Source organism: Schistocerca gregaria, chromosome 11 (assembly GCF_023897955.1).
Source record: "Schistocerca gregaria isolate iqSchGreg1 chromosome 11, iqSchGreg1.2, whole genome shotgun sequence".
Classification (NCBI taxonomy): Eukaryota; Metazoa; Arthropoda; class Insecta; order Orthoptera; family Acrididae; genus Schistocerca; species Schistocerca gregaria.
This window is the reverse complement of record NC_064930.1, coordinates 23,889,151-23,914,332: the sequence shown is the minus strand read 5'-3', so window position 1 is coordinate 23,914,332 and position 25,182 is coordinate 23,889,151. Positions and strand designations below refer to the sequence as shown.

The following is a 25,182-nucleotide window of genomic DNA, read 5'->3' as shown; positions in this document are numbered from 1 at the left end:
GTTCTTCTTTCAGTTTATTTTACGTGCGTCGTGTGAACTGACATTAAAGCTCAAATGCGTCGATGTGCCGCTTGTCGTCGGGACCACGTTTTGCAACTGCAAAATAAGACGGGAAATGTGTTTCGACAAGCTGAACCTTTCTGCTGTCTGTTATCACTCTGTTCTTCCAGGAGATACTTCGTAGCCACTCGTCGTAGCGTGATATGTCTCCTTATCACGTCTTCACAGCTTCCCGTGTTGTAGACGGTTGACCCAAGACAGATGATAGAATGCACGACTTTCAGGTCCTCTAATTGAAATGTGAGTTAGACCTGTGGCCTTTGATCTATTATCACTAGTTTGGACTAGACAAGAATGATGTCAGATCCGTATAATAGGCTAATGCCCATTGCTCTTGTTAGTAACTCAGCAAATTCCTCTTTGATTATGGCCGAAAGCACCGTGCCATCGGAAAATCTGAGATTGTTAACCCTTTCACTGCTGTGATGCGTATGCGTGTCATGCTACGCCGTTCTTCAGGTGATGTGGATGTGTGTACACACACTGCTGTGGTTTTCTTACAGCGCTTTGGATGTCTGCCTGTGTCCCGAACTGCCGAGCTCACATTGGTGCAGACTAGTTACTTTTGTATCTCAGTTATGAGCATTTCATACAACATAGGTGCTTCGTAGCAAGCTATCATTTGCAAAAGAAACTAATTTCTACATCTTGAATCATTTATGAGATATGACGATTCTTACGATCGTATGAGTCGCAGTGCACGAGGATATGCCGCCTTACCAGCAGGCAGTACACCGAACAGATCCTGTTCGACCGTACGGTGGCTGCTGCATACGCCGGTGGACCTGAATTCGTTCTCACACACAGTAATGCCAGGGCCCGTTTGGCGGGCATCAGCGGGAGTCTCTTTCGGTGCCTGGACATCGAAGCAGTGGAATGGTCAGTCGTGAGTCCCGACCTAAACTCTGTAGAGCAAGTGTGGGATGTGCTCGGTGAAGTGTTTGTTGTCCTGTTCTGCCACAGACTGCCATTGAAGAGTGGAGACCAATACCACAGTGTGACCTCCATAGACTTATGTGGATTGTGCAACATACTTTTCAGGTTGTGATTAATGTTCACAAATGGTTCGAATGGCTCTGAGCACTATGGGGCTTAACATCTGAGGTCATAAGTCCCCTAGAACTTAGAACTACTTAAACCTAATTAACCTAAGGACATCACACACATCCGTGCCCGAGGCCGAGGCAGGATTCGAACCTGCGACCGTAGCAGCAGTGCATGTCCGGACTGAAGCGCGTGGAACCGCTCGGCCATAATGGCCGGCTTAATGCTCACAGGGGGACATATGTAACTGAAGCTTTCAAAGTCCAAGAATCCAGGATGACAAGATAAATGACTGTTTCTACTTTGTTTTTGAAATCTGTCAGGCATCTCTGTTCTTGTTATGTAAGGGAATGAGGATGTAATGATGATTTGTTTTGTACTTGATTTGTGAAAGATAAAGATATAATTTGGTAAAAATCAAACAGTGGAAAATCCAGGATGATATAATTTGATAACACATACAGACCACAATTATTGCTCAGTGGAGTATGGCAGATGCCCCACATCATGTTCCCCTAATGATTTTGAGCGGTGTATTTATCACGTGTTACATTCTCTATTAACTTTTTGCTGCTCTTGTTCTTTAATGAGGTTTAAAAAAGTCGGTTGTCACTGGATTGAGATTTCTAAATAGTTTATAATTATACTTCATGCACGTGAGCATGCACAGAGTGTGTGCACATGTGTCCAAATTACTTTTAGTGTTAAAATTTGTGCATCGTGATGTGAAAGGCCATTTAACGTGTTACTCTAGTAATGAAGAATGAATAAAAATGTTGTGTGCAGTTGTTCTACTGTTTCCCTGCACTCTAGTTTGAAAGACACAATCTGCATGACATGATATGAATTTAGGAGATCTTTCAAAGATCTTTTTCTTACTTTTAAAATTAATGTTAAAGTCACCATAATCAACTAATTTTTGGTACTTTCTGTTGAACAAAGAATTATCTCTAGCTTTAACAGCAATGTACTGAAATCAGAGTAGGGGGCTTACAGGTAAGTATAATTAAAAGTGTTGTTTAATGAAAATAGTATGAAAAGGATAGATTGCTACTCACCATTAGCAGAGATGTTGAGTCACAGACAAGTACATCAAGAAGTATAGAAAACCTCCGTGAAATGTCACATTTTGTGGTGCTCTGATATACCAATAATGTGAGTCAACATCAGTGAGCAGTTCACTAACTTTATTTCTAATATCGCTTATTTCTTGATGAAATACTATAATTGCTCTGTAAGTTAGATTCGTTAACTTTTTTTGAAGGTGGTTACTTTGTTAGAGAGACTTCCGTTACACAGGAATGCCCACTGGGTGACTTCAGTCTGGAAAAGGTGCAGCTTCAGCACCAACTACTACAGGAAGTTTCCCAGGAGCGAGTCCCCCCCTCCACCCCCCCACTATGTTGTCACCTATAAGCTTTGCCAGCCTCCCACCCACACGCCCTTCCCATACGTACGAAGATGCAGTCCGTGCCCAGTGAATCCCGTTATCAGTATACTCAGCCGGTAGTACTGCAGTGTGAGCCGTAGCCTCCGTCGTCACTGCCCTCTCGAGTCCCGTGTTAATGTGCGTAACAGTCGTATTAGATCGAGGCCTGTCGTGTTGCTGAAACGTCTGCATGAGGTGCACATTTGTGCTACCAGTTTGAGTAGCTGTCTTTTCCACATCACTATCTCTGTCGTACTCCCTGCCTTTATCGAGACACTCCTTTTCCACACACAGTCACTACTGGGTCCACTTTTGTAAAATTCCTACATAAGTCCCCTGTGTTATCAGTCACCTGTGGCAACCTCGCTCTGAGCTTCACGATGCTGTCGGCCCGGTACTCACTCCCCAACACTTCCTGCAATTGCTGGCCTACAGCTGCGCCGTGAGAACACCGCCATTTTCTTTCTATTTGAAATTACAGCTGACTTACGCTTCTTAACCCTTTAGGTCTGTTGCATATTCCCTACACCTTTCATCTAAACTTTGACAGTTGGTAAAATCTGTTGACGATACACCAAACGAAACTGTCTGCTTATATCCTTCTATCAGCCTTCTTACCAGCTCCCATTTGCCATACCCCAGCACCCGTTATCCCTCCTCATCTTGCCTAGTTCCTCCCTTGTGTTTTCTAACTGCACCTGAAGGACACAGATCTTATGCTCCTGCTCCTCTATTGACTTATTTTTATAATGTTACTTAAAAACCATCTAGATTGCAATTTTTTTATTTTTATTTATTTTTTATTCATATGACCGGTTTCGGTTCATTCAGAACCATCTTCAGATCTGATACTTCAGTTACAGGAGTAACCCGTCCAAATCCAGCAATTTTCACATGCTATTTGACGTAGCATTGACATCTTTAAAGATAGTTTTAATGACAGAATATTTCAGTCTCTTTGGCAAAATGTCTTGAGTTAGTGATGCATTATATATTTCAAACAACTCACGACTCATTATATGGGAACACATCTTTATTACTAACTCCCCATCCAAACAGGTCTCAAAAGACCCTGGCGGTACCGACCGAGCTCCGTGTCATTCTTAACCAATAGGATCACTGGGTGCAGATATGGAGGCACATGTGATCAGCACACCGCTCTCGGCTGTTGTAAGTTTTTGTGACCGGAGCTGCTACTTTTCAATCAAGTAGCTCCTCAATTTGCCTCACAAGAGCTGAGTGCATCCCAATTGCCAACAGTGCTTGGGTGACTGGACGGTCACCCATCCAAGTGTTAGCCAAGCCCAATAGCACTTAACCGGTGTTACCACTGTTGTGAGCCTGTTGGTTCTTTAGTACTCTTTTGCAAATGCAATCAAATTCAGGTGAGCTTTATTTTTGAGAGAATATATAGAGTTATTAATTTCAGAAGGAAATGTTAGTGATACATTTGTGTGACTGAATTTTGCTAGTTGCTTTTTCAGCATACTTCTATGATTTTTCTGGGCACCAAAACTACATTATCCAATGAAGTAAATACAAATTCCGTATTGTTCCTCTTCGAATGTAGCAGCATTTCAATGTACTGCAAAAATCCGACTGGCAAGACTGTGTGGGATGATTGTCAATATGGCCAACATTACGTTCTGATTTTTTTTTTCCTGTGAGAAGAGATGGTTGTTAATAAGAGCTTTTATGAATTGTGAATCACATGCAGTATTCTATTCACCATAAGAATAATAGGAATATAAACATTTTCCCATGTTTTCTTTCATGTTTGCTGCTATCTCATTTAAATCCTGTCTGCTTAATAAACTATGAAACTAGAGTGAAGACAACAGCAAAAGCGGAAGAATATACATATCATGTCATGTTGATATTCATATTATTCTTATGCCGAATAGTGATACAGTCAGAAATGAAGCATGACAACTGACTAGATTTTACAATCTAAGATGACTCTAACTTCTGTGCAGAATGTAATTGTTATAACCTATAATCACCAATAATTGCGTGGATATACAAACACTCTCACTTAGGAACAATAGCTGGTTACATGACAACAACTCAGTATCTTGTATTCGACGTGACATGCGGCAGGCGCCGTTCGTAGCTAGGTGGCGCTCCTGCGCTCAGCCAAGTTGCGGAGTGCCTCTATCGCTGTTTGCACGTACTGTCGTGGCGGCACTGTTAAATGTTGTGGCACTGTCACAACACTTTCCCCCCTTGAAAAACAAACTCACTTCCTTGGAGACATGGACAGTGAGGAGACATCAATGGCCTCATGTGAGGCCCCGAGAAGATCCCGCGGAGAGACAAAAGAGTACGGTCGAAAATGTCCAGGACTGAAGGTCGTGCGTGGAATGTGCCTCCTGCATGAGATGATGGGTGAAAATTCCGGAGTAGCATCCATAGGTGTCGTGGACCTGGGGGTGTGCTCCCGCGAGATGGGTCCTGGAGAAGGCGGCGTCGCGACTGGGGCCAGTTCCGGCGTACTCGGAAGCGGTAGTGACGTCGGCTGCATCAACACGTACGGTAGATCGGCAGCAGTGACAGGCCTGGCTTCTCAGGCTGGTGGAGGCGAAGGAAGGGGCGGTGGCACCGGCGTGGCCACCACTCGTGGGCACATCTGGTCGTAATGGCGAACAACCGTGCCGTCGTCCGTACTTATTTCACAAAGCCGGCGGCCGCGAAGAGCCTTGACCACCCCTGGAATCCATTTAGAGTGAGATCCACACCCTTGTGCCCACACGTCGGCGCCCACCGAGTATTTTCCCGCACTAGGGAACACAGCACAAGGCCTGACAGGGTGAAAACAGGTGCAGTAGAGTGCGTGGTTGGAGGCCGTGCAAGAGTTCAGCAGGGCTGCGATCACCCAGTGGCGTGAAGCGATAAGAACTCAGAAATTGCAGCAGAGCGTCATCTGTGGAAAAATCACTAAGGAATTTTTTCATCTGGCTTTTGAAAGTGCGGGCAAGGCGCTCGACCTCCCCATTCGATTGCAGATGGAAGGGCGGAGCTGTATCATGATGAAATCCCTTGTCCAGTACAAAAATCACGGAAGGCCTGCGAAGAGAACTGAGGGCCATTGTCCGTGACGATCATGGACGGAAGACCTTCTAGCGCAAAGATTTTGGACAAAGCCAGCGTCATCGCCGCAGTGGTGGGCGACGGACATCGAACAACAAACGGAAACTTCGAGAAGGCGTCAATCAACAGTAGCCAACAAGTACCGAGGAAGGGGCCGGCAAAGTCAGCGTGAACCCGTTCCCACAGCTGCACCGGATCAGGCCACGGAGAGGGCATTGTACGAGGTGCAGCCAGTTGTTGAGCACACTGAACACACGCAGCAACCATGAGGGCGATATCCGAATCAATACCGGGCCAATAAACATGCCTGCGGGCCAGGGACTTAGTCCGAGAAATACCCCAATGGCCTTCGTGCAACAGTTTGAGAACATCTTTGCGAAGAGAGGCTGGCACTACGACCCGTGGAGATGCGCCATCCGTGGCCAGAACAACACCACCATCATGAACAGACAGACGAAGGTGCAAGCCAAGGTAGTGCGAAGGGGATCCGATTCCCGGTCCTCGGTTCTGTCCGGCAAACCCTGTCGAACAAAACCGATCACCTGACGCAGGACCGGGTCCCGCGTAGTAGCTGACGCGACCTGCGAACCTGTAAGTGGAAAACCCTCTACCGCACGACGTTCTTCCTCATCAATGTGGAAACAGAGTAGTTCATCACGATCGAAAACCGGGTCGGGGCCCATCGGCAATCGCGACAATGCGTCAGCATTGGCGTGCTGGGCCGTGGGGCGATAGTGAATCTCATAGTGAAAACGAGACAAGTATAAGGCCCAACGTTGCAGGCGGTGAGCTGCCTTATCTGGAAGCGACGCCGATGGGCTGAACAGAGAGACCAGCAGCTTGTGGTCGGTGATGAGGTGAAACTTAGAACCATACAAAAAAACTCTGAACTTTTTTAGAGCATAAATGATAGTGAGCACCTCCTTTTCGATTTGAGAGTAACGCCGTTGCGCATCGTTGAGGGTTTTGGAAGCATAGGCGATGGGTCGTTCCGACCCATCCTCATACTGATGGGCGAGAACAGCCCCTAGGCCATACTGTGACGCGTCAGTCGCCAGAACCAAGTGCTGACCCGCACGGAATGTGGCAAGACAAGGCGCCGACTGCAAATGAGCCTTCAGCCGGACAAAAGCCTGCTCACACTCGGCGGACCAACAGAAAGGGACGTTTTCGAGTAACAGCTGATGCAGAGGATGAGCTACTGCCGCCGCGGATGGAATGAATTTGTGATAATAAGCAATTTGCCTAGAAATGCCTGAAGTTCTTTGACTGTAGACGGCTGGGGTAGAGCATTAATGGCCGCAACATGCTGACGTAGAGGACGTATACCCTCACGAGACAAGTGGAAACAGAGATACACAATGGAGCGCTGGAAGAACTGTGACTTCTCCAGATTGCACCTCAACCCAGCTGAATGCAAAACCCGAAACAGTGAATGCAAATTGTGAAGATGCTCCTCAGTGGAGGCCGCCGTGGCAACAATGTCATCCAGATAGTTTATGCAGCCGGGAACGGAAGCTGTGAGCTGTTCCAAAAACCGCTGAAAAATGGCCAGTGCGCTACGGACGCCAAATGGTAACCGCTGGTACTGATACAACCCACAAGGAGTGTTGATGATGAGAAATTCCTTTGAAGAAGCATCCAACGGCAACTGATGGTACGCCTCCGATAAGTCAAGTTTGGAAAAGAACTGGCCCCCAGCGAGCTTGGTAAACAACTCCTCAGGACGAGGAAGAGGATAAGTGTCAATGAGGCTCTGAGCGTTGACAGTGGCTTTAAAATCACCACACAATTGCAGACTCCCGTTTCTTTTAGAAACCACCAAGATTGGTGATGCCCATTCACTGGAGGTAACAGGAAGGAGAATCCCTGAAGCTGTTAACCTGTCTATCTCAGCCTTGACAGGTGCACCCAACGCTACAGGAATAGGGCGTGCCCGGAAAAACTCAGGGCCAGCTGTAGGTTTAAGAGTAATGTGGGCTTCAAAATCCTTGGCACGACCCAGACCAGCAGAGAACACGGACGAAAATTCGGAACACAATCCATCCAGGTGTTCATATGGTATATCCCCAGATATGAGGTGCACAACAGCATCAATGGAGTGGAAGCATCAAACTGGCCCATGATAGGAATTTTCTCAGATTGCGCGTAACTGGAGACAAAGGAGGGGAGCCCAACGCCAAATACGTGCGAGAATTAATGAGAGTTACTGCAGAGTCAGTGTCCACTTGCATGCGGATTTCTTTATTCAGAACACGAACAGTAACAAACAACTTTATTTGTTTGAGAAAGCACACAGTGAACATCCATGTCCGACGCCTCGTCCTCGTCCACAGGAACTTTATGGGACTGACACACAGAAGCAATGTGGTCTGTTTTCCTACATGAATTACTCGTGGCCCAATGTTTTGGACACACGGCCCTGTCGTGCTGTACGAAACAACGTGGACAGAAGGAAGTGCTGAACAAACCTGCTTCTGTGGTTGCTGTTTTCGCTGCAAGCGTTGCGGCCCAACGCGACGTTTATGCGAGTGAACCACCGCCACATCTTTGTTCTCCTGTGAAACAGGCAAACTGTCTGTGTCGAAAGTTGACTGTACAGCACCAGCATTACACCACATGTCTATATGCGTGCCAGCAGCGTGAAACACTTCAAAGGATTGAGCGATGCTTAGAACTTCAGACGACGATGGGTTTGGCAGTTGTAGGGCACGTTGCCGAACTTCTTTATCGGGAGCAAGCCGTAGGATAGCTTCCCTAACCATTGAATCAGCATAAGACTCATGATGAGTGTCCGTGACAAACTGACATTTCCTACTCAGACCGTGTAGTTCCGCCGCCCAAGCCCGGTAAGATTGATGGGGCTGTTTACGACACCAGTAGAACGCCACGCGGGTGGCAACAATGTGGGTGTTTTTTCGGTAATAGTCAGACAATAAGTCACACATTTCTGGGAAGGACAGAGAGGCAGGTTCCTGCAGAGGGGCTAACTGAGGTAGCAGCTGATAGATCCGTTGGGAAATCCGAGATAGAAATAACAAGTTAAACATAGGAGCGTCGACAACGCCGAAAACCAAGAAGTGTTGTCGCAAACACTTACCATAATCCTCCCAGTCTTCAGCGGCCTCGTCGTAAAGAGGGGATGGAGGCGGAGAAGAGGAAGACAGACAATGAGTAAACGAAGTCGACAATGCCTGAATAGCAGCCGTCAGCTGTGTTTGTTTGTGCCTGAATAGCAGCCGTCAGCTGTGTTTGTTGTTCAATGAGCGCTTGCATAAGCTGTTCCATGTCTGCCCCGTCACGAACACACAAATCCACAACGCAGTGAAAAATCCGACCTCGTCGCCAAAAAGTGTTATAGCCTTTAATCACCAATAATTGCGTGGATATTCAAACACTCTCACTTGGGAACAATAGCTGGTTACATGATAACAACTCAGTATCTCGTATTCGACTGCTGTACCGTGACATGCAGCCGGCGCCGTTCGTAGCTAGGTGGCACTCCTGCGCTCAGACGAGTTGCGGAGCGCCTCTATCGCCGTTTGCGCGTACTGTCGTGTTGGCACTGTTAAATGTCGTGACACTGTCACAACAGTAATGTACTAAAGAGGCGTCTGCAAAGATTTTCAAACGGAGAAAAATTTTCGCTAAACTCTCGTTCAGAACATCTTCTATCATACGCAGTCTATTATTTGATCCTTGTCGATCATTATCAAAGAAAGCAGCAGTGTAAGTAACAACAAATAGCAGTCTCTTGCCATTGTTTCCCTAATGAGACAATTCCTCTCTTTTTTTATTGTAAGCGGCGGTAGCGCACACGAAAGCAAGCCGTGCCGCGAGCGGCGACAGGGCGTAAACACTCATTATCAGAATGCGACAAACAATGCATGTCACAGTACAGTAATGCATTTTTAGCTTAGAGTGATGTAAACACCTATAAAAAAGAGAACGGCACTTACCAGATCAAAGATAATTAAGCAATCAATTCAAATCAGACAAAGCATGTGAAAAAGGAAGGGTACCCATATATATACGGACGGAGCGCCTGACGCACAACAGTGGCTATTTGGTAAAGCTTACTTGCTAAGCTTACGACTCGAACCAAACTACTGTAGCAATATCGTCATTCATTCGACCTAAATTGTGTCTCGTATTACAATGGACCAACTTTGTTTTGATTTGGAGGTGCGGCCTAAAACTTTTCTCTTCCCTTGAATTTCGAGTGTCAAATTTCAGGTGCGGCTTAGATTCGGCAAATTTTTTTCTTGATTTCGAGTCTCATTTTTCAGGTGCGGCTTAGATTCGAGTAAATACGGTAGTCAAAGGTGAATATACATCCTCTAACAAATTTGTTTCAGCTAATATTACCACAAAAAATTAATAAAAAAGTATTTGAAAACTAAAACCATTTTAAAAACTGCAGAGCGATGTGAATAGGTGTCCTCCAACTGTGACTCACACCATAGATTTTTTGCACCTTCCAAGTGCTGTGGCAATAAATTACTATTTTTGGCCTACCTTCCTGACAACATTTTATTTGTGATAGTTCCAGTTTAAGTTGTTTGTAATTGTAATCCTTAGGTATGTAGGTTGTATGGACAGCCATTCGATTTGTGTCCGCCCCCGATAGCTGAGTGGTCAGCGCGACAGACTCTCTCTCTCTCTCTCTCTCTCTCTCTCTCTCTCTCTCTTTTTCATGCAACTGAAATTATAATTTTTTTAATTAGTACGCATGTGGAAGGCCTTTTACTTTTTGTTTTCCAGGGTCAATTGCTACTTTTTGCAGCGTGCAGATATCTTGTCTAAATCATTTTGTGGTTTATTTTGGTTTACTGATGACGTCGCTAGCAGTGAACGACAGCATCAACTGCAATCAATCTGAGAGAGCTGCTCAGATTGTCTCCTAATTCATTTATATAGATTAATAACAGCAGAGAGAATATAATGCTTCTTGCGGAATTCCAGATATCACTTCTTTTTTGCTCAATGACCTATTGTAAATTAATACAAACTGTGATGTTAACGACAGGAAATCACGAATATAGTTCCACAGCTGCCTTGAGATCCTTCCACTGGCTTCAGTTGTATCAGTATGTGTGTCCTACTGTCCAAACAGAAGTTCTTCTGCAAACCGCATACACAGTTAACTGTGGAGTGGAAAGTTCGTGCTGACGATGGCACTTAGGTTGTAGTGGTATGCTATTATCGCTCTGGTCAGCGTCCTTATCCGGCAAGGGGTGCAGAAGAACTTCAATGAAGTGAAGTGCAGGCAGTCAGATGAACACAGTATTTCTTCGAAAAAGCAATCAGCTTTTACCAAAAGTACTACTTGCCTTTTCCCTGTCTTCTCTCATCTGTCGAGTTGCTATCCTGCTTTTGCTCATCGTGGAAGCCGGGTTAAAGTTGTCAGTCAGTCACTGTACTTTGATCAGTTAAAAATGTATACCTGTGTCAGTCCAACACATGTGTTGTCCTTTCTTACTCACTTGAACCATTTATCAGGTACTTAAGGTTTGTTGTTCAATACATTAAAAATCTGCTTCACTGGTTGGGTTGCATCCATCCTGAAGAGATGTCCATACAGCTTCTGTTGTCATTTATTTATTGACTCCATCAGCTCTTCAGTATCCCTGTCTGTCTATTAACTTGATACAGTTATATAGACTGTGGAACAAAATCTGTGACCAGATTGAAAATTTCTTGATAAAGAGGGCGCAGCACATTATCTCGAATGGAGCAGTACAAACTTACCTCTAATTCTGTGCAGTGTGCGGAAGCAGGGTAGGGCTACCAGCTCGGCACTTTCTTATAAGATGTTAACGGCCACATAGTTTGGTTCCTTACAGACCTCACTGTGTGTCTCTAAATGAAACATCGTGTCTGAGGCAAGAGCGATGTTACACTAAAGAGAAGAGGACTAAGAGCTCAATCATACCTTGAGCAACAATTTCAGGAGGGAAAATTAAATGTCACAGTTTGTTGGTAGAATTAGTAGATAAATTTTCAACATTTAATTGAATTGTGTGAATTCGCACTTCAATTGAAGTGTGGTAAGCATAATTAAGTGTTGGAAATTGCCATAATTTTTAATTCTTATTTAGTTTTTCATGTTTGTGTGCTTACCAGACATTCTTAACTAATTATGACACTGATGTTTTCACAGCGGATGGAGATCAGGAAACAGAAATTTGGAGTTGTGTCTGACGAAGCGAAGAAGGAGATACGGGCGCTCAGGTTTGGAATTGCTCCAAAGGTAGGTCCTTTATGCTCACTGCAAAAGCTCTTAGTTGATATAAGTTGTATAGCTTGAAAATAAATTTAATATTATGCTACATTTTATTTTGAAGGCTGATTTTTAGATTGTTGTTCAAATGCTGATTTCAGCAAGCACAATATCTGAATTTCACTGATGATATCACCAACAACTCTTTGTGTATTTTGATAGTTAAGCTGCATTTATATGAGGCAGAGCATTGTTTACTATCCTGCTCATTTTTTATCAGTGACCCAGGCACTGGGAGGGGGGCGGGTCTCCTTCCCAATATTTTCTGACACATTATGAAATGAATAGATTGCTACTCACTATATAATGGACATGTTGAGTCGCAGACAGGCATCCCTCCCCCCCCCTTCCTCCCCCCCCCTTCCTCCCCCCCTTCCTCCCCCCCCTCCCACCTTCCCACCACCACCACCACCACCACCACCACCACAACCACACGCACCCCCCGTCTTGACGACTCACAAGTAGACACAGGTAACTATCACGATATTTTGCTTTTGTTTCAGACACCGGACTCGGATGTTTTGAAGAAACGAGCAGAGCGCTTCGGTATCACTCCTGAGACGGTAGGTGAAATTGTGAGATGTTACTGTGTGAGTTGTCAGGTGTGGAAACTCCCTTTATAAAGTGTATCAGTCGCTATCAGATGAACCATTTAAAAATAACAATAAGTGGAAAATACTAAGAAACTACATTACAAAATGAACTTAACTGCTATACACGATCGTATGTAATTGAATACCTTACATATCAACTGCTTAACTGATGAAGCACAGAGGGGCACTTATATTGTAAACATGTCTGTGCCCTGATTGTTGGAGCTGACTGCTGACAATTTAGCACAAACAGTTGACAACTTTCAAATCCCGAGTATAAGATAAAAAATGTTCACAATGTAAAACTGAATGTGAAAGCCTTGAGAAAGTGAAAACTAGTAAATAAATATTTAAATTTGTCTAGATAAGCTAAATGTGGGTCAAAGCAGGGTAGTAACTGCACCGCGTGCCTAATTTGCGCACGCCAGTAGCTAAACAACTTTTTTACCAGTTTTCCCTCTGAGATGGCTTTCACATTGTGGACATTTTCAATCTTAAATTTGTGATTTAAGAGTTGCCAACTTTATATTGTTACACTGTGAACTGTAGCGGAAAGTTCTATCAATTGAAGCACAATTGTATTTGCACTGTAAGCACTTCTCCGAGCCTCTCCAATTAACAAGTAAATATGTAATGCATTCGACAATATAATCAAAAGGGTAGTTGCTACTCAGCATATAGCAGAGATGCCGAGTCACAGAAAGGCACAACAAAAAGACTTTTAGAAAGTCAGCCTCCAGCCAATGAGGCCTTTGTCAAAAGTAGACAACACACACATACTCTCTCAATGAGGCCTTTGTGAAAAGTAGACAACACACACATTCTCTCTCTCTCTCTCTCTCTCTCTCTCTCTCTCTCTCTCTCTCTCTCTCTCTCTCTCTCTCTCTGACAGCTACAGCCAGGTCTGGTCTGGGTCCAGCCACAAGACACTGGTTTTTTTTGTGTGTGTGTGTGTGTGTGTGTGTGTGTGTGTGTGTGTGTGTGTGTGGTGTACTTTTGACAAAGGCCTTGTTGGCTGGAACCTAACTTCCTAATAGTTTCTTTCTTTTTGTGCTTTTCTGCAACTCTGCATCTTCACTATATGCTGAGTAGCAACTATCCTTTACATTATATTGTGACATTCCATCCTGGATTTTCCATTGTCTTGTGTAGTGTAGTCAAGTACATGTAGTTGTTTATAGAAATTACTTTGTTCCGTAATTTAATTTCCTATTAGGTTACTGAAACCTTTTCTCATTATTTTTGAGCAAATCATCTGATGATCTGACCCCTCAGGGGGCTCGCCGGTGTTTGGTGGGTCTGTGCTCGGCTACCACGGTGCCGCAGCCTTTGCAGCATCTTTCCTCTTTTGTACTGCTTGCCTGTCATCTTGCTGTTCTTTTTCCCCTCCCTCGGGAAACATGTCTTTGCTGTTTTTGGCAACGTATTCTGTATTTTCGGTAGTCAGTATCAGAATACTCACCACTATTTTCTGTTCCTTTTTTCTTTCTTCTTTCACCTTCTCCTATCGTTCCCTCTGCTTCGGCATGTGCGGTTCCTCTTTTTCTTCTTCCCCCGGTGCATTCCCGAAGGCCGGCCCACGCATCTGACACATGACGGGTGACTGGGTAATGCGTAATTCCAGCCCTGGGTCGACAGGTAAGGTTTGCGTGTACCCACCGGTATAGGCCTGGCCCACGGAAAGGCGATTGCCCAAGCTGCCGTCTTCCCAAATTGGCGATCGATCCCTCTGTCAGGTGTTCGGGAGGTGTGAACAATCATCTGAGGCAGGTGCGCCCCCAGTCGGAAGGAGCGCGCCGTCTGAGACGCCAGCAGTCGTGAGTGATTTTCTCGCAGTGAGTCAGTCACCTTCACGATCTACGTCTACGATACGAATGAGGCTAAAGATTCAAAGTGTTGCACCACGCTTCCTCGTGATTTCGAGTACTGAAGACAGTCAGCCCTTCGCTACGGTAAATCCATTTATTATTTAGAATGGTGTTGACGCAATTACTGGCCTCGTGCAATCCTGCTGTCATTTATGCAGTGGCACTTTGCTTTTGGAGACTACTTCCGATTCTCAACCAGCTTCGCTCCTTCAGGGATATCCCGTCCTTGTCGAGGTCCGTCGAACACTGGGCTGCTCGACGGCCTAACCGGGGCAGGAATACAAACGTACCTCTTCGATCAGGGTGTCATTGCAGTCCCTCGGGTGGCGAAACAGGTAGATGCCTCCTTAGCGTCCACACGCACTTTCTTTCTCACTTTCGACAGAGTGGTTCTTTTGTCAAAGATTAAAGCAGGTTATGAAGTTAACATAGTCGGACCGTATTTTCCGAACCCGACGTGCCGCTACCGGTGCCACCGTTACAACTACTTTCGAGTGTTGTGCCGACATCTTGCCAAATGTGTAACCTGTGGTAGGGTAGGGGTGCTCACGAGGGCCACTGTCCCCTCCTCCTCCTCCTCCTCCTCCTCCTCCTCCTCCTCCTCCTCACCGCTGCACCGACGGCAACCGCGACCACGTCGCCTCCTCCGGCAACTGTCCCACGTATCTCGACAAGCAAGTTGTTCGGGACATCGGGGTGAAGGAAAAAGTGCTCGACCGGTCGCTCACAAGTTGTCGGCTAGTCGGAAACCCTGCGTTCTGCCGTCTGGTGCCTACACTACCGTTCTCGGTACATCTCGCTCCACACAGAATGTGGCCACACGAACGTGCGACCTCAACTTTAGCACCACGAACGTGAAATCGCCCGGCGTTACAGTAGCTTCCCTGTCTCCTCGTCCAGCTGTGCGACGAGCCACCGAATTTTCGACACACGTGGCAAAGTCACCTGCTACACGACAGGCGAGCCGGAAAGGACAGAAGGAATGCTCTCCTGAAGGCTTCCTACATCCCTCCGGCCGACCGGCACCTGGTCTTCCTCTGCCAACCGGAAAGGCTCCGAGAAGCCAAACGGAGGCAGACGGTCTTCTCCTTTGCCGACCTTCGACAGTGTCGCCACGTGATAGCCTCACCTGGTCGACGTCCATGCCACCTGTGTGCACTGCCGACCATTTTTCTGCCCTGGACTCCGCAGGCCAACGGAAGGCAGGGCAGACATCCTGTGGCTTATCGGGCACCTACCTGAGCCCTTTCTGCTACTCGGGGACTTAAATGCGCACCATCCCCTTTGGGGTTTTTGCTGAACCTGTTCGAGAGGTGTCCTCTTTGCTGACCTTCTCAATCGGCTTCACCCCTTCTGCCTTAACGCGGGAACACCCACATTCCTTTCAGACTCCATGCGCACCTATTCCCAATTAGATCTATCCTTCTGCTCTGCCCAGCTTTCCCGTCACCTCGAGTGGTCCATTCTCTCTGACACGCACTCAAGTGACCATTTCCCGTTTTCCCGTGTGCTGACTCGTACCCCACCTACGTGCACACCCAAATGGCAGCTTACTGAGGGTTACTGGAGGCTTTACTTTTCCCAGGCGACCTTCGACGAACGTCATTTCCCCAGTTGTGACGATCAGGTAGAACATCTCACAGACATTATCCTTACTGCCGCAGAATGTTCCATTACGCGCAGTTTCTCTTTACCGCCCTGTATTCCGGTCCCTTGGTGAACTGAGGCGTGATGCTTCACTATTTGTGTGTGCCGGCGTGCTGCAACATTTTTAACAGTCGTGGCAGACTGCATTTGTTATGAACAGTTGCATGTAGTGTAGTCATGTTCTTTGGGATAGCAGAAAATCTAGCTAGATGTCATTCACTAGTTGTGTTAACACTTCCACTCCCGTCGTGTGGGCTGGCGTCCGATGACCCTCTTGGACCGAGGTCCATTCCCCAATTTCCGGCCTGACAATAGCAGACAATGTCTTCGTGGACCCTGTTGCTAACTCCAACACCTTGGGCCACCATTCTGTGGACGTTTCGAGCTCCTCCCACTATCACCCTGCATTCCTCCTTCGGAAACGAGCAGAGGAGGCTCTCACGATACCTTTCTCTTCTCAGAATCGTGAGTACTACAATGCCGCCTTTCCTATGATGGAGCTAGATTGTGCTCACATTTCATCCCCATCTTTTGCCCCAGGGCCAGATGATATTCACATTCAGATGTTGTAGCACCTGTCTCTTGCGGGCAAGGACTTTCTGCTTCATACATTCAACCACATCTGTGCAGAGGGCACGTTTGCCAGACACTGGCGTGAAGTCACCGTCATACCCGTACCTAAGCCCGTTAAGGACAAACACCTTCCTTCTAACTAACCCCCCACCCCCCGTTCTCTCACCAGCTGTGTTTGCTAGGTGATGGAACATGTGTTTCATGCCCAGCTGGTACAGTGGCTCGAGTCTCGCAATTTATTAACCACTGCACAATATGGATTTTGAGCACGCCGTTCTGCAGTTGACCATCTCGTCACTTTGTCTTGGGAACTAGCTCCGGTTATCAAGCCTCGCCCAGCGGCTCGGACGACCTCCTCTCGGCCATCTCGCCACGAGGAGATCAGTTTCACTAGGTTACGTATTGGGCACTGTCTTTTTAGCCATCACCATTTGTTAAGTGGTGTTGCCCCACCACTTCGTGCACATTGCACTCAACTATTGACAGTCTGCCGATTCGTGATGGAATGCCCTTTTTCAACCACTTACATTCTCATTTGTGTTTGGCATCTGAGTTATCGGCCGTTTCAGCGAACGACGTGTGGGCTATCAATTGCATTTTGCTTTTTATCCGCTTTAGAAATGTGGTGAGAGCCATTTAATTTTTAACTCTGGACCTCCATTGTTCTATGGCATATTTTGTAGATCTTTCTCCAGGTCCCTGTTTCTAGCTGTTTTCTCTTCCGTTGATTAGGATTGACATGTAGTCGTTTTTAACTCCTCTCTTTGTCTACATGGTCTACAGTTCGGCACGGGCAAACGTGATCCTAGTTGGTTTTGCACACTAAAACAAAACAAACAAGTACAACTGAAATTGCATACATTAGCTTCGTACCACTCTTAAGGAATGTTGCAAAGAACCAATCAGTTTCTTTCGGTGGCAAAGACTACCATTTTGTATATACTGTGTGTCCCTGGAAGAATAGTTAGTGTTCGTGGATATGACAGGAGCGATCATTCAGGGCAAAGCAGTCTTGGTAAATGTGGGCTGTAAATATTTTATGAGTGATGAGCACTTTGCCATCTTTGCAAGTGTGAAACACATACTGAACAAGTGTTCATAATTCTTGAGGTATGTATTTTGTATATTAGACAGTTTTTCTTGTTTTGGTCCATACTATCTCATCCCAAAAAATGGAAAGCAAAGATCTTTTTGTAGAAGAGATTTGCTTCAAAGTATCAAAAAGGAAGAAATGCTCATAGCTCTGGAGGAATGCATTTTAGAGTCTGTTTTTTGACTTTTTTGCTTCAGGTGGCCATTCCTGCCACTGAATATTGACCACTTCTTCACACACACACACACACACACACACACACACACACCACCTCAGATGATCCTACACCGTGCTATTCTTATAGTTTTCTGCAACTCCTGTGCATTCTGTCCATGTGTTAGAATTTCCTGTCTCTCCCGTTTGAAAGTGATACACCAACCATCGGTCATGTTGCAGTTTTCTTATCTTTTGTTTTTCTTTTATTATTTGTTTTGACCAACTAGTTTTAAGTAACAGCTTTATTTCCCCTCTCCTCTTTATTGTTTCCTGTATTTCCAGTACTCCCTCTTCTCCCTTGTTGGTATATCTATTCTTCTGTCCATGTTGTTTTTCATTTCTTATTTGTTTCTGCTACGAAAGGCTTCTAAACTCAATACTTTTCCTTAAAAAATTCTTTTGTTTATTTCTGCTTATATCACATTGTTTCTGTCTCTTTTAGTGTTTCTAAAATCTCTTCTATTATTGGCACTGTTTTTCACAAATTAAGATGTATTTGTTTCATTAGACTGTTCCTATTGTATTGGAAGTTATGCCAAAGATTGGCCTTTTCCTTGCCATTATTGCTGATATTTCTCTATATTTCCCTAGTTCTCATTTTCAAACCATCAGTAGCAGTTATAAATGCACCATTCACGTGTTCAGATTGTAGTTCATTGATGTTTCATTCTTTTATTGTATATATCTTTGTCATCCATGTACGTATGTAAGTAATCGATTTCTTCCCCCCTTGTTTCAGGCTCCAAGTTCCGACGTGTTGAAGAAGCGGGCTGAGCGATTCGGAACTACAGTCTCGAGTGCTCTGACAAAGGTACTGGGGTTATCTGTCATATAAAGGTTCAAATAACTTTTAGAGCAAGAATATCTTCATTTCTGTTAAAGATATTCCAATGTAGGAAGTGTCAGCTCGCACTGCGCTTCTGTATCCCCGTCGATGTCCTCACTGTAACAGGTCGGATAAGTTAGTCAGTAGACAGAGAGTGGAGCACCTCTCGTAGGACCGTGCCCAGTAAATAAGTCTGTGTACTGTTATGATCACTTCAGGTAAATGACAGCTGCAGTTATGCACTACCGAGTCTGTCACTGCAGTGTCTGTATTAGGAGGGTTGTAGTTTGTCATAATTATGAAACACAATAAAACTAAAACACGTGTACACTACCTTATCAAAAGTATAAAGACACCCCTGTGTAATACGGAATTGACCATTAGATGTCACAAGAGATGGACCCCTCAGTATAGGAGGAGCAGGGAGTGTTGCATTGTAGGTAACAGAAGAACGGGTCAATCGGGGGAGCTTGGTGACTCCGAACACGGACTAGTCGCCGGATGTTACCTGTGTAACAGATTCGGCAGTGTCATTTCAACTCTGCTATAGCCTCCCGAGTAGACTCTTGGTGATGTGATTCTGAAGTGGAGAGACGAAGGAACAGTGAGCATTATCGAGAAAGGTTGTAGAAAATCGAACAAAACCTGCAGAAGAAATATCTTGTGAGTTTCTGAGTGCTATCAGCATACCAGTTGCACAGTAACTTTGTGCTGGGAGTCAAAAAGAGTGGGGCACTAAGCGTGAGCAGCTCAGACCTGAGCGCCACTTGAGACGGTGTAAAGAGCAACGCCGTCACACAGTGGGTGACTGGAAATGAGCCGTTTGGAACAACGAATTGGCAGTTATAATTGCTGTCAATCATTTGTACACATTTGTGGCAATATGGGCACCGTAACTATTTGATTAGTGTTTAATATTGTCAATTTACATTACGATCTACAATTTTTCATTTTAGGCAAGGTATTTCATATTACTTGTCATACATTTTGCATGTTTTTATTGTATCACATTTCAATATTTTTTCTCATTATGCCTATATGAGTCTCGTATTTAACTGGGGCAACTTAGTTCAAAGAATACGAACAACATTTTAGATTGGAATGTATTGTATAAAGGAAATTCAAATATTGAGTGTATTGCTAATATTAACTTTTTATGTACAATTTTCTGTATTTTACCTCGGAAGATGGCTTGTCAGTGAGCCATAGCCGGTAACCAACAAAGAAAATTTGTGATCTTGACATGATGAGGAATTTTATCTATACGTGTTTTAAATCAAAGGATCACAAGTATCTCCATTCAAAATGTCAAATATATCATTAAGATAAAATATAGCAAATTCTAGTTGGAAAAAGACTGGGCCTATGTAACTGTCAGGGTTGTATATGACCTGGGACAACCGGGGGATCCGGAAATTTTTCATCTGGGAGAAAACTGGGGAAAACCCAGGTATTTTTTAGAATTCTGAGAATTTTTCATGGTTTTGTTATCATTTAAATTTTTGTGATTTTGACTGGTAAGAAGCAATACTCTAACAAAGGATATTACTCTATCCCACTTCTGCAGAATAATACTGCAGCAACAAAACATGAACGAGGGGGGAAAAAAACAACCTTAAGTCCCAAAGGAAATTTGCCATATGCAACAATAAAACACAGTGCTCATACAAGGGCCTGCCAACAGCAACGTGTGTCAAAAGGCTTTAGGAAGAATATGCAATGCTTCCTAACAGTGAATTGCCTCCAATGAGTGTGACGTGACAGCTGTTTACATTAGATTCGTTTGAGCAGTTGTGGGCGCATGCGCAGTTCAGTCGCTTAATGAGTAGTACCTTCTCCCACTTCTGGCTACAGGTGTGTGGCTGGGCACCACTATGTAATATTGCCCCAGTTGGGAAATTTCGTAGATCTGGGGCTGATACACAGAGCAATCCGAGTTGTAGTGGGGAGGTGGGTAGTCTCCACATGACCTGTGTTTACGTTCAGTGATTTTGCTGTTCCCTCTTCATTTATTGCTCTCACATTAAATGAAAACAAATCGGATTTCTGTGGCCGGGAGCTACCAAGTGAATTAAAATACGTTCGCATGATTATGGAAGGCTAAAATATATTATTAGTTTCAGGTTTTATTTCTATCTGACTGTCAGGCATTAATTGTCTTTCAGAACAATGAAGTTATTTTTGACGGTTTGCTAAAGAGATTTGACTCTTGTTAATCTTTTGCACTGAGCCAGTCAATTTATTTGAAATTAAGTGTTTAATTTCACACTGTTGGCTAGTGTCAACTGTTCGCTGCATTTCAAGTGTATGTTTTCCATCTTCTAGCTCATATGGCGTTATGCCGTAATAAAGGACCAAACATGAGATAATACAGTACTGGTACTCAAGAAAATTTACTTCTGAATCTTGACAAACTTTAAGCCGATTTATGCATTTTAGTATGGTCCACGAAATTCCGATGCTCTTGAAGTATCCTCTGATGTCTTGTTTCTTTTATGACATAATACAATATCTTTTAATGTTATACATGTATGAACATAAGGACTTCCTGCATCATCGTAGCAGCGCAAGCTCAGTGACGCCTTTCATCTCTGGCAACTGCCGTAATGAACAAATTTCTAACAGGCCACGGGAAAATATTGCGAATGGTGGCTTGAAAACCATTACTTTCAGAGTAAATTTCCTTTTACGCAAGATGAACTATGTGCGAGAATGTACGATGAATTTCTTAAATCACAGAGCGGTTGACTCTCATTTAAAAATCAACTCTTTGAGGACGACCATCTAGATGAATTTCGAGCCGAGAAGATCAGACATGTAACACGGGCAAACGAATCAACATTTTACGCGGAAGCTTTGCTTCTCTTGGAGCTTATTAATCAGTGAGACCAATATTATATGTGAAAGTTTTATTTTTCTTATAGCAACACTATGTATATAAATTTAAACAATTAACTTTTCTTATTTGTGTGATTGCGGTGCTTAAGAGTGATCTTGCTGTTGGCTGACTACATTACGTGACATGTCCTATGCTGTCAACAGCTGGCGAGATCAACTAACATGAGCTATGAGTGGCTTACAAAAGTGCCTCGCTATCTCGATTTCAATGCTTCGGAAAATAACATGTGGTGTTTGGTGGAATTCGAATTTATACCTTCGAAACACGGAAATACGCAGCGTACGTGTTGCTGCTATCAAAGATTTTTCCAAAATGTGTTTTTTCACTGAGTTTCGTTTTCTAAAGTGCCAGGAAATTCTACATCGGGGTAGAAAACCAGAAACATGGTAAGAATTGATACGTTTTACAGTGCCGAGGAAAAGTATACTGTTACTTAACACGGATAAAGTGTATTTTCAACCGGGAAATCTGGAAATTTTTTTTCCTTGTCCGTGTATACACCCTGAACTGTGGAAAATCCAGGATGGAATAATGATAATATTATGAAAAGCAGTAGGAAAGTTCTTGTGAAAAGTAAATACTTTAGGTTAAAGGAGACGACTGACAGAAAAGCAGATGCATTGACTTGTTGATAGCCCACACAAAAAAGAAAACTTGCCAGCTTTCACAGTTATTCTGTGACGAGTACACACACACACACACACACACACACACACACACACGCCTTTGCCCCTACATGGTGCCAGCTAAACTGACAGTAGCAGTGCAGTTTTGCGGCAGGTGAGCAGCTTGTGGTGGTTGTAATGTCAGGTGGGGTGGGTAGCAGCTCAGAGGGAGGACAGTTTGCCGGCTAGGAATGTGGGAGGGAGGAGTGGCAGGTATAGTGGTAGGGGCCTGTGGGAAGCGGCACACACGGAACACGACAGGGGGACCTGAATTGGGAGGGGGTGACAGGTCGGAGGAAGGAGAAACTGTCGGGGGGGAGGGTGCGGGGACAGTGGGTTACCTGAGATTGAGGGCAGGACGATTATGGGAACAGGTGACGTGCTGTAAGTATAACTCCCATCTGCGTAGTCCAGAGAAACTGATGGTGGAGGAGAGCAATCAGATGTCTCGGGTTATGAACCGGCCATTGAAATCGAGCATCTTCTGCTCGGCTGCTCGGCGTGCCACCGGTCGTCAATATTGCTCTCGACACAGTTTGTCAGTGGCCCGTTTGTCCTAGTGGATAGCTAGTCATTAGTCACACCGATGTAAAAGGGTGTGCAGGGTTTGCAGCAGGTCGTATCCCTGTGAGAGACCTGCCCAGTCCCCTGACCTGGCACCTCCTGCTCCTTTCCTATCACAGGCTTATCCTCCCCCACTGTAGGCTTTTTAAGTCGGTGTGACGGCGCTGACCACCCAGTGTTACAATGTGCAGGTGAACATGACACGATCAGTTTCAGTGGCTGCTCCACAACCCACACCGTCTGGATACTTCCCACCACCACTTCTGCTTCACAGCCTCCTATTTTAAATAAAAATGTTGTCATAATTACATAGGTTTCAGGAAAGACTAAGTTTTCTTTTAAGTGAAGGAAATTATAGCTGTCAAAGTTATGTCATTCCTAAAACAGAGGCTTATAAGTGGGATCGAATTTTTCATTGCACACAGATTATGTGACTGGTAAATTTAAAATATTTATTTAGAGATAATTTTTATACACAAAGCTGTTATCAGCACCAGCATGTAAATCATACACTGAATAATTTGAGAAAAATTACGGCTTGAAAAAGAACTCGGCAATTTGATGTACAGATTGTTTGTGTGTATATACATTGTCTGACGAAAGAAGTGAAACACACGGAGGCGTGGGCGGGGGGAGTGGGGATAAAAAGAAATTTCACAGCTTGAGAGTGTTATTTCAGTGACTGCAAAATAGTCCAATTTACATAGAACTTGGTAAAGTGAATCTACTTATCGGCACAATATTTGCATCCCCTCTGGCCCGGATGCATTATCTGATTCATTTGGGAATGACGTCATAAAACTGCCGTATCCTCTCCCGAGGAAAGCTGGCCGACAACTTTCATAACTGGTCAGTGGTATCCCGAGTACTTGCACTGGGACAAATTCGACGTCATATTCGGTTCAACACTTTTTCTATAGTGGACAGATCTCGGGATCTCGTTGGCCTCTGCAGTACCTTGACATTGCACAGACAGTTCGTAGAGACACGTGCCGTGTGTGAACGAGTGTCATTCTGTGAAAAGTGGCTCAGGGACACTGTCGCAAGAGAGGTCACGCCTGCCGTCACGGGACGTCCGTGATGTACTGCTTGCGATCGGAGATCCCTCGGTCACCAGTACCCGAAGGTGCCCCACACTTTGACACCGAGAGTAACACCACCGCGTCTCTCCAAAATATTGAAAGAATAGTACTTTTCCCCAGTCATCATTGTATGCCGTGACGACAGTAATTCATAATTTGGGATTGTGCAGAATCGCAGTGCGTTGTCGAATACTGTGTGACACCATCCGTCGGCAGTCCGTTCTTCCCAGTCATGGCACCACTCCAAACGCATCTGTGCGGGTTGTGGCGATAGCGGTAGCTTACGCATCAGATGGCAGATCCCTAGTACTGCTGCTGCTAGTTTCCAATCGTTGGTGCGAAGTGCCGCAGAATGTCACGAGTAGTATGTTACTTGTTGTCACATGTCGGGTGCAGGTGTGAAGAGGTTACAGTGGGTGCTTCACTTTTTTTAACAGGCAATATCTATTAAATTTGGGAAAGAAATGAGAAAAGAATGGGAAAATAGTATCTGTGTTCGGAGTGGTGTTGCGGCGAGTGGACCTGTTGCAACTCGCTACTTTTTAACATGATCAGATTTTTTACAAATCAATTTCCTATTAGTCCCCGCATTACCAGAAGTAATTTCGTGGGCACATCTCATCGCAGGCCGAGCTGGAGGAGAAGATGCGGAAGAGGCGGGAGCGCTTCGGCACGGTGACGGCGGAGCCCGTGAGCGGTGCGGCAGCGACGACGGCCGAGGCGAAGGCAGCCGATATGACGGTGGCGGAGCGGAAGCGGCTGCGCGCACTGCGCTTCCAGTCCGAGTGAGGCCGGCGTGCAGTGTAGCAGTGTAGGAGGACTTTCTGTTCCACTCCGTATTGTCTGTCAGCCGTGGGTCGTACGACGAACTCGCAAAAGTACCTGATGGCGAGGAATGCTGTGTGTGACGAAAAATTTATTATTGACTGTATAAATAAATACATTTCTATTATTTACCTAACCTAAGATGTTCTGTTATTCAGTCTTTAACACCTCCTAAAAAGCAGTGTGTGTGTGTGTGTGTGTGTGTGTGTGTGTGTGTGTGTGTGTGTGTGTGTGTGTGTGTTTGAGAGGGGGGGGGGGGGAGGTAAAAACAGCAGTTTCACTTTGTGGTGCCCAAATCGGTCTTGTGGACTCCACCATTGAATCTGTATTTCTTGTTTAAAACTCAAAAAATATTAACTCCTCCACATGACATTTCAAGAACAAACATTCTTCACTACATGAAATCTACCATTGGACATGCTTGT

The 25,182-nt window shown here is 44.8% G+C and overlaps 1 protein-coding gene across 3 annotated transcripts in view; it reads left to right on the top strand.

Moving 5' to 3' along the window:
- LOC126295308 (uncharacterized) overlaps window positions 1–24,898 on the top strand; it is a 79,644-nt gene extending 54,746 nt beyond the window's left edge. For all 3 annotated transcript variants that reach the window (XM_049987754.1, XM_049987752.1, XM_049987753.1), the window contains exons 6-9: window positions 11,787–11,876; window positions 12,410–12,469; window positions 18,636–18,707; window positions 24,560–24,898. In XM_049987754.1, coding sequence (XP_049843711.1) covers window positions 11,787–11,876; window positions 12,410–12,469; window positions 18,636–18,707; window positions 24,560–24,721 — 384 coding nt within the window. In that variant the 3' untranslated portion in view covers window positions 24,722–24,898. The remainder of the gene's footprint in view (window positions 1–11,786; window positions 11,877–12,409; window positions 12,470–18,635; window positions 18,708–24,559) is intronic.
- Window positions 24,899–25,182: the final 284 nt, after the last annotated feature.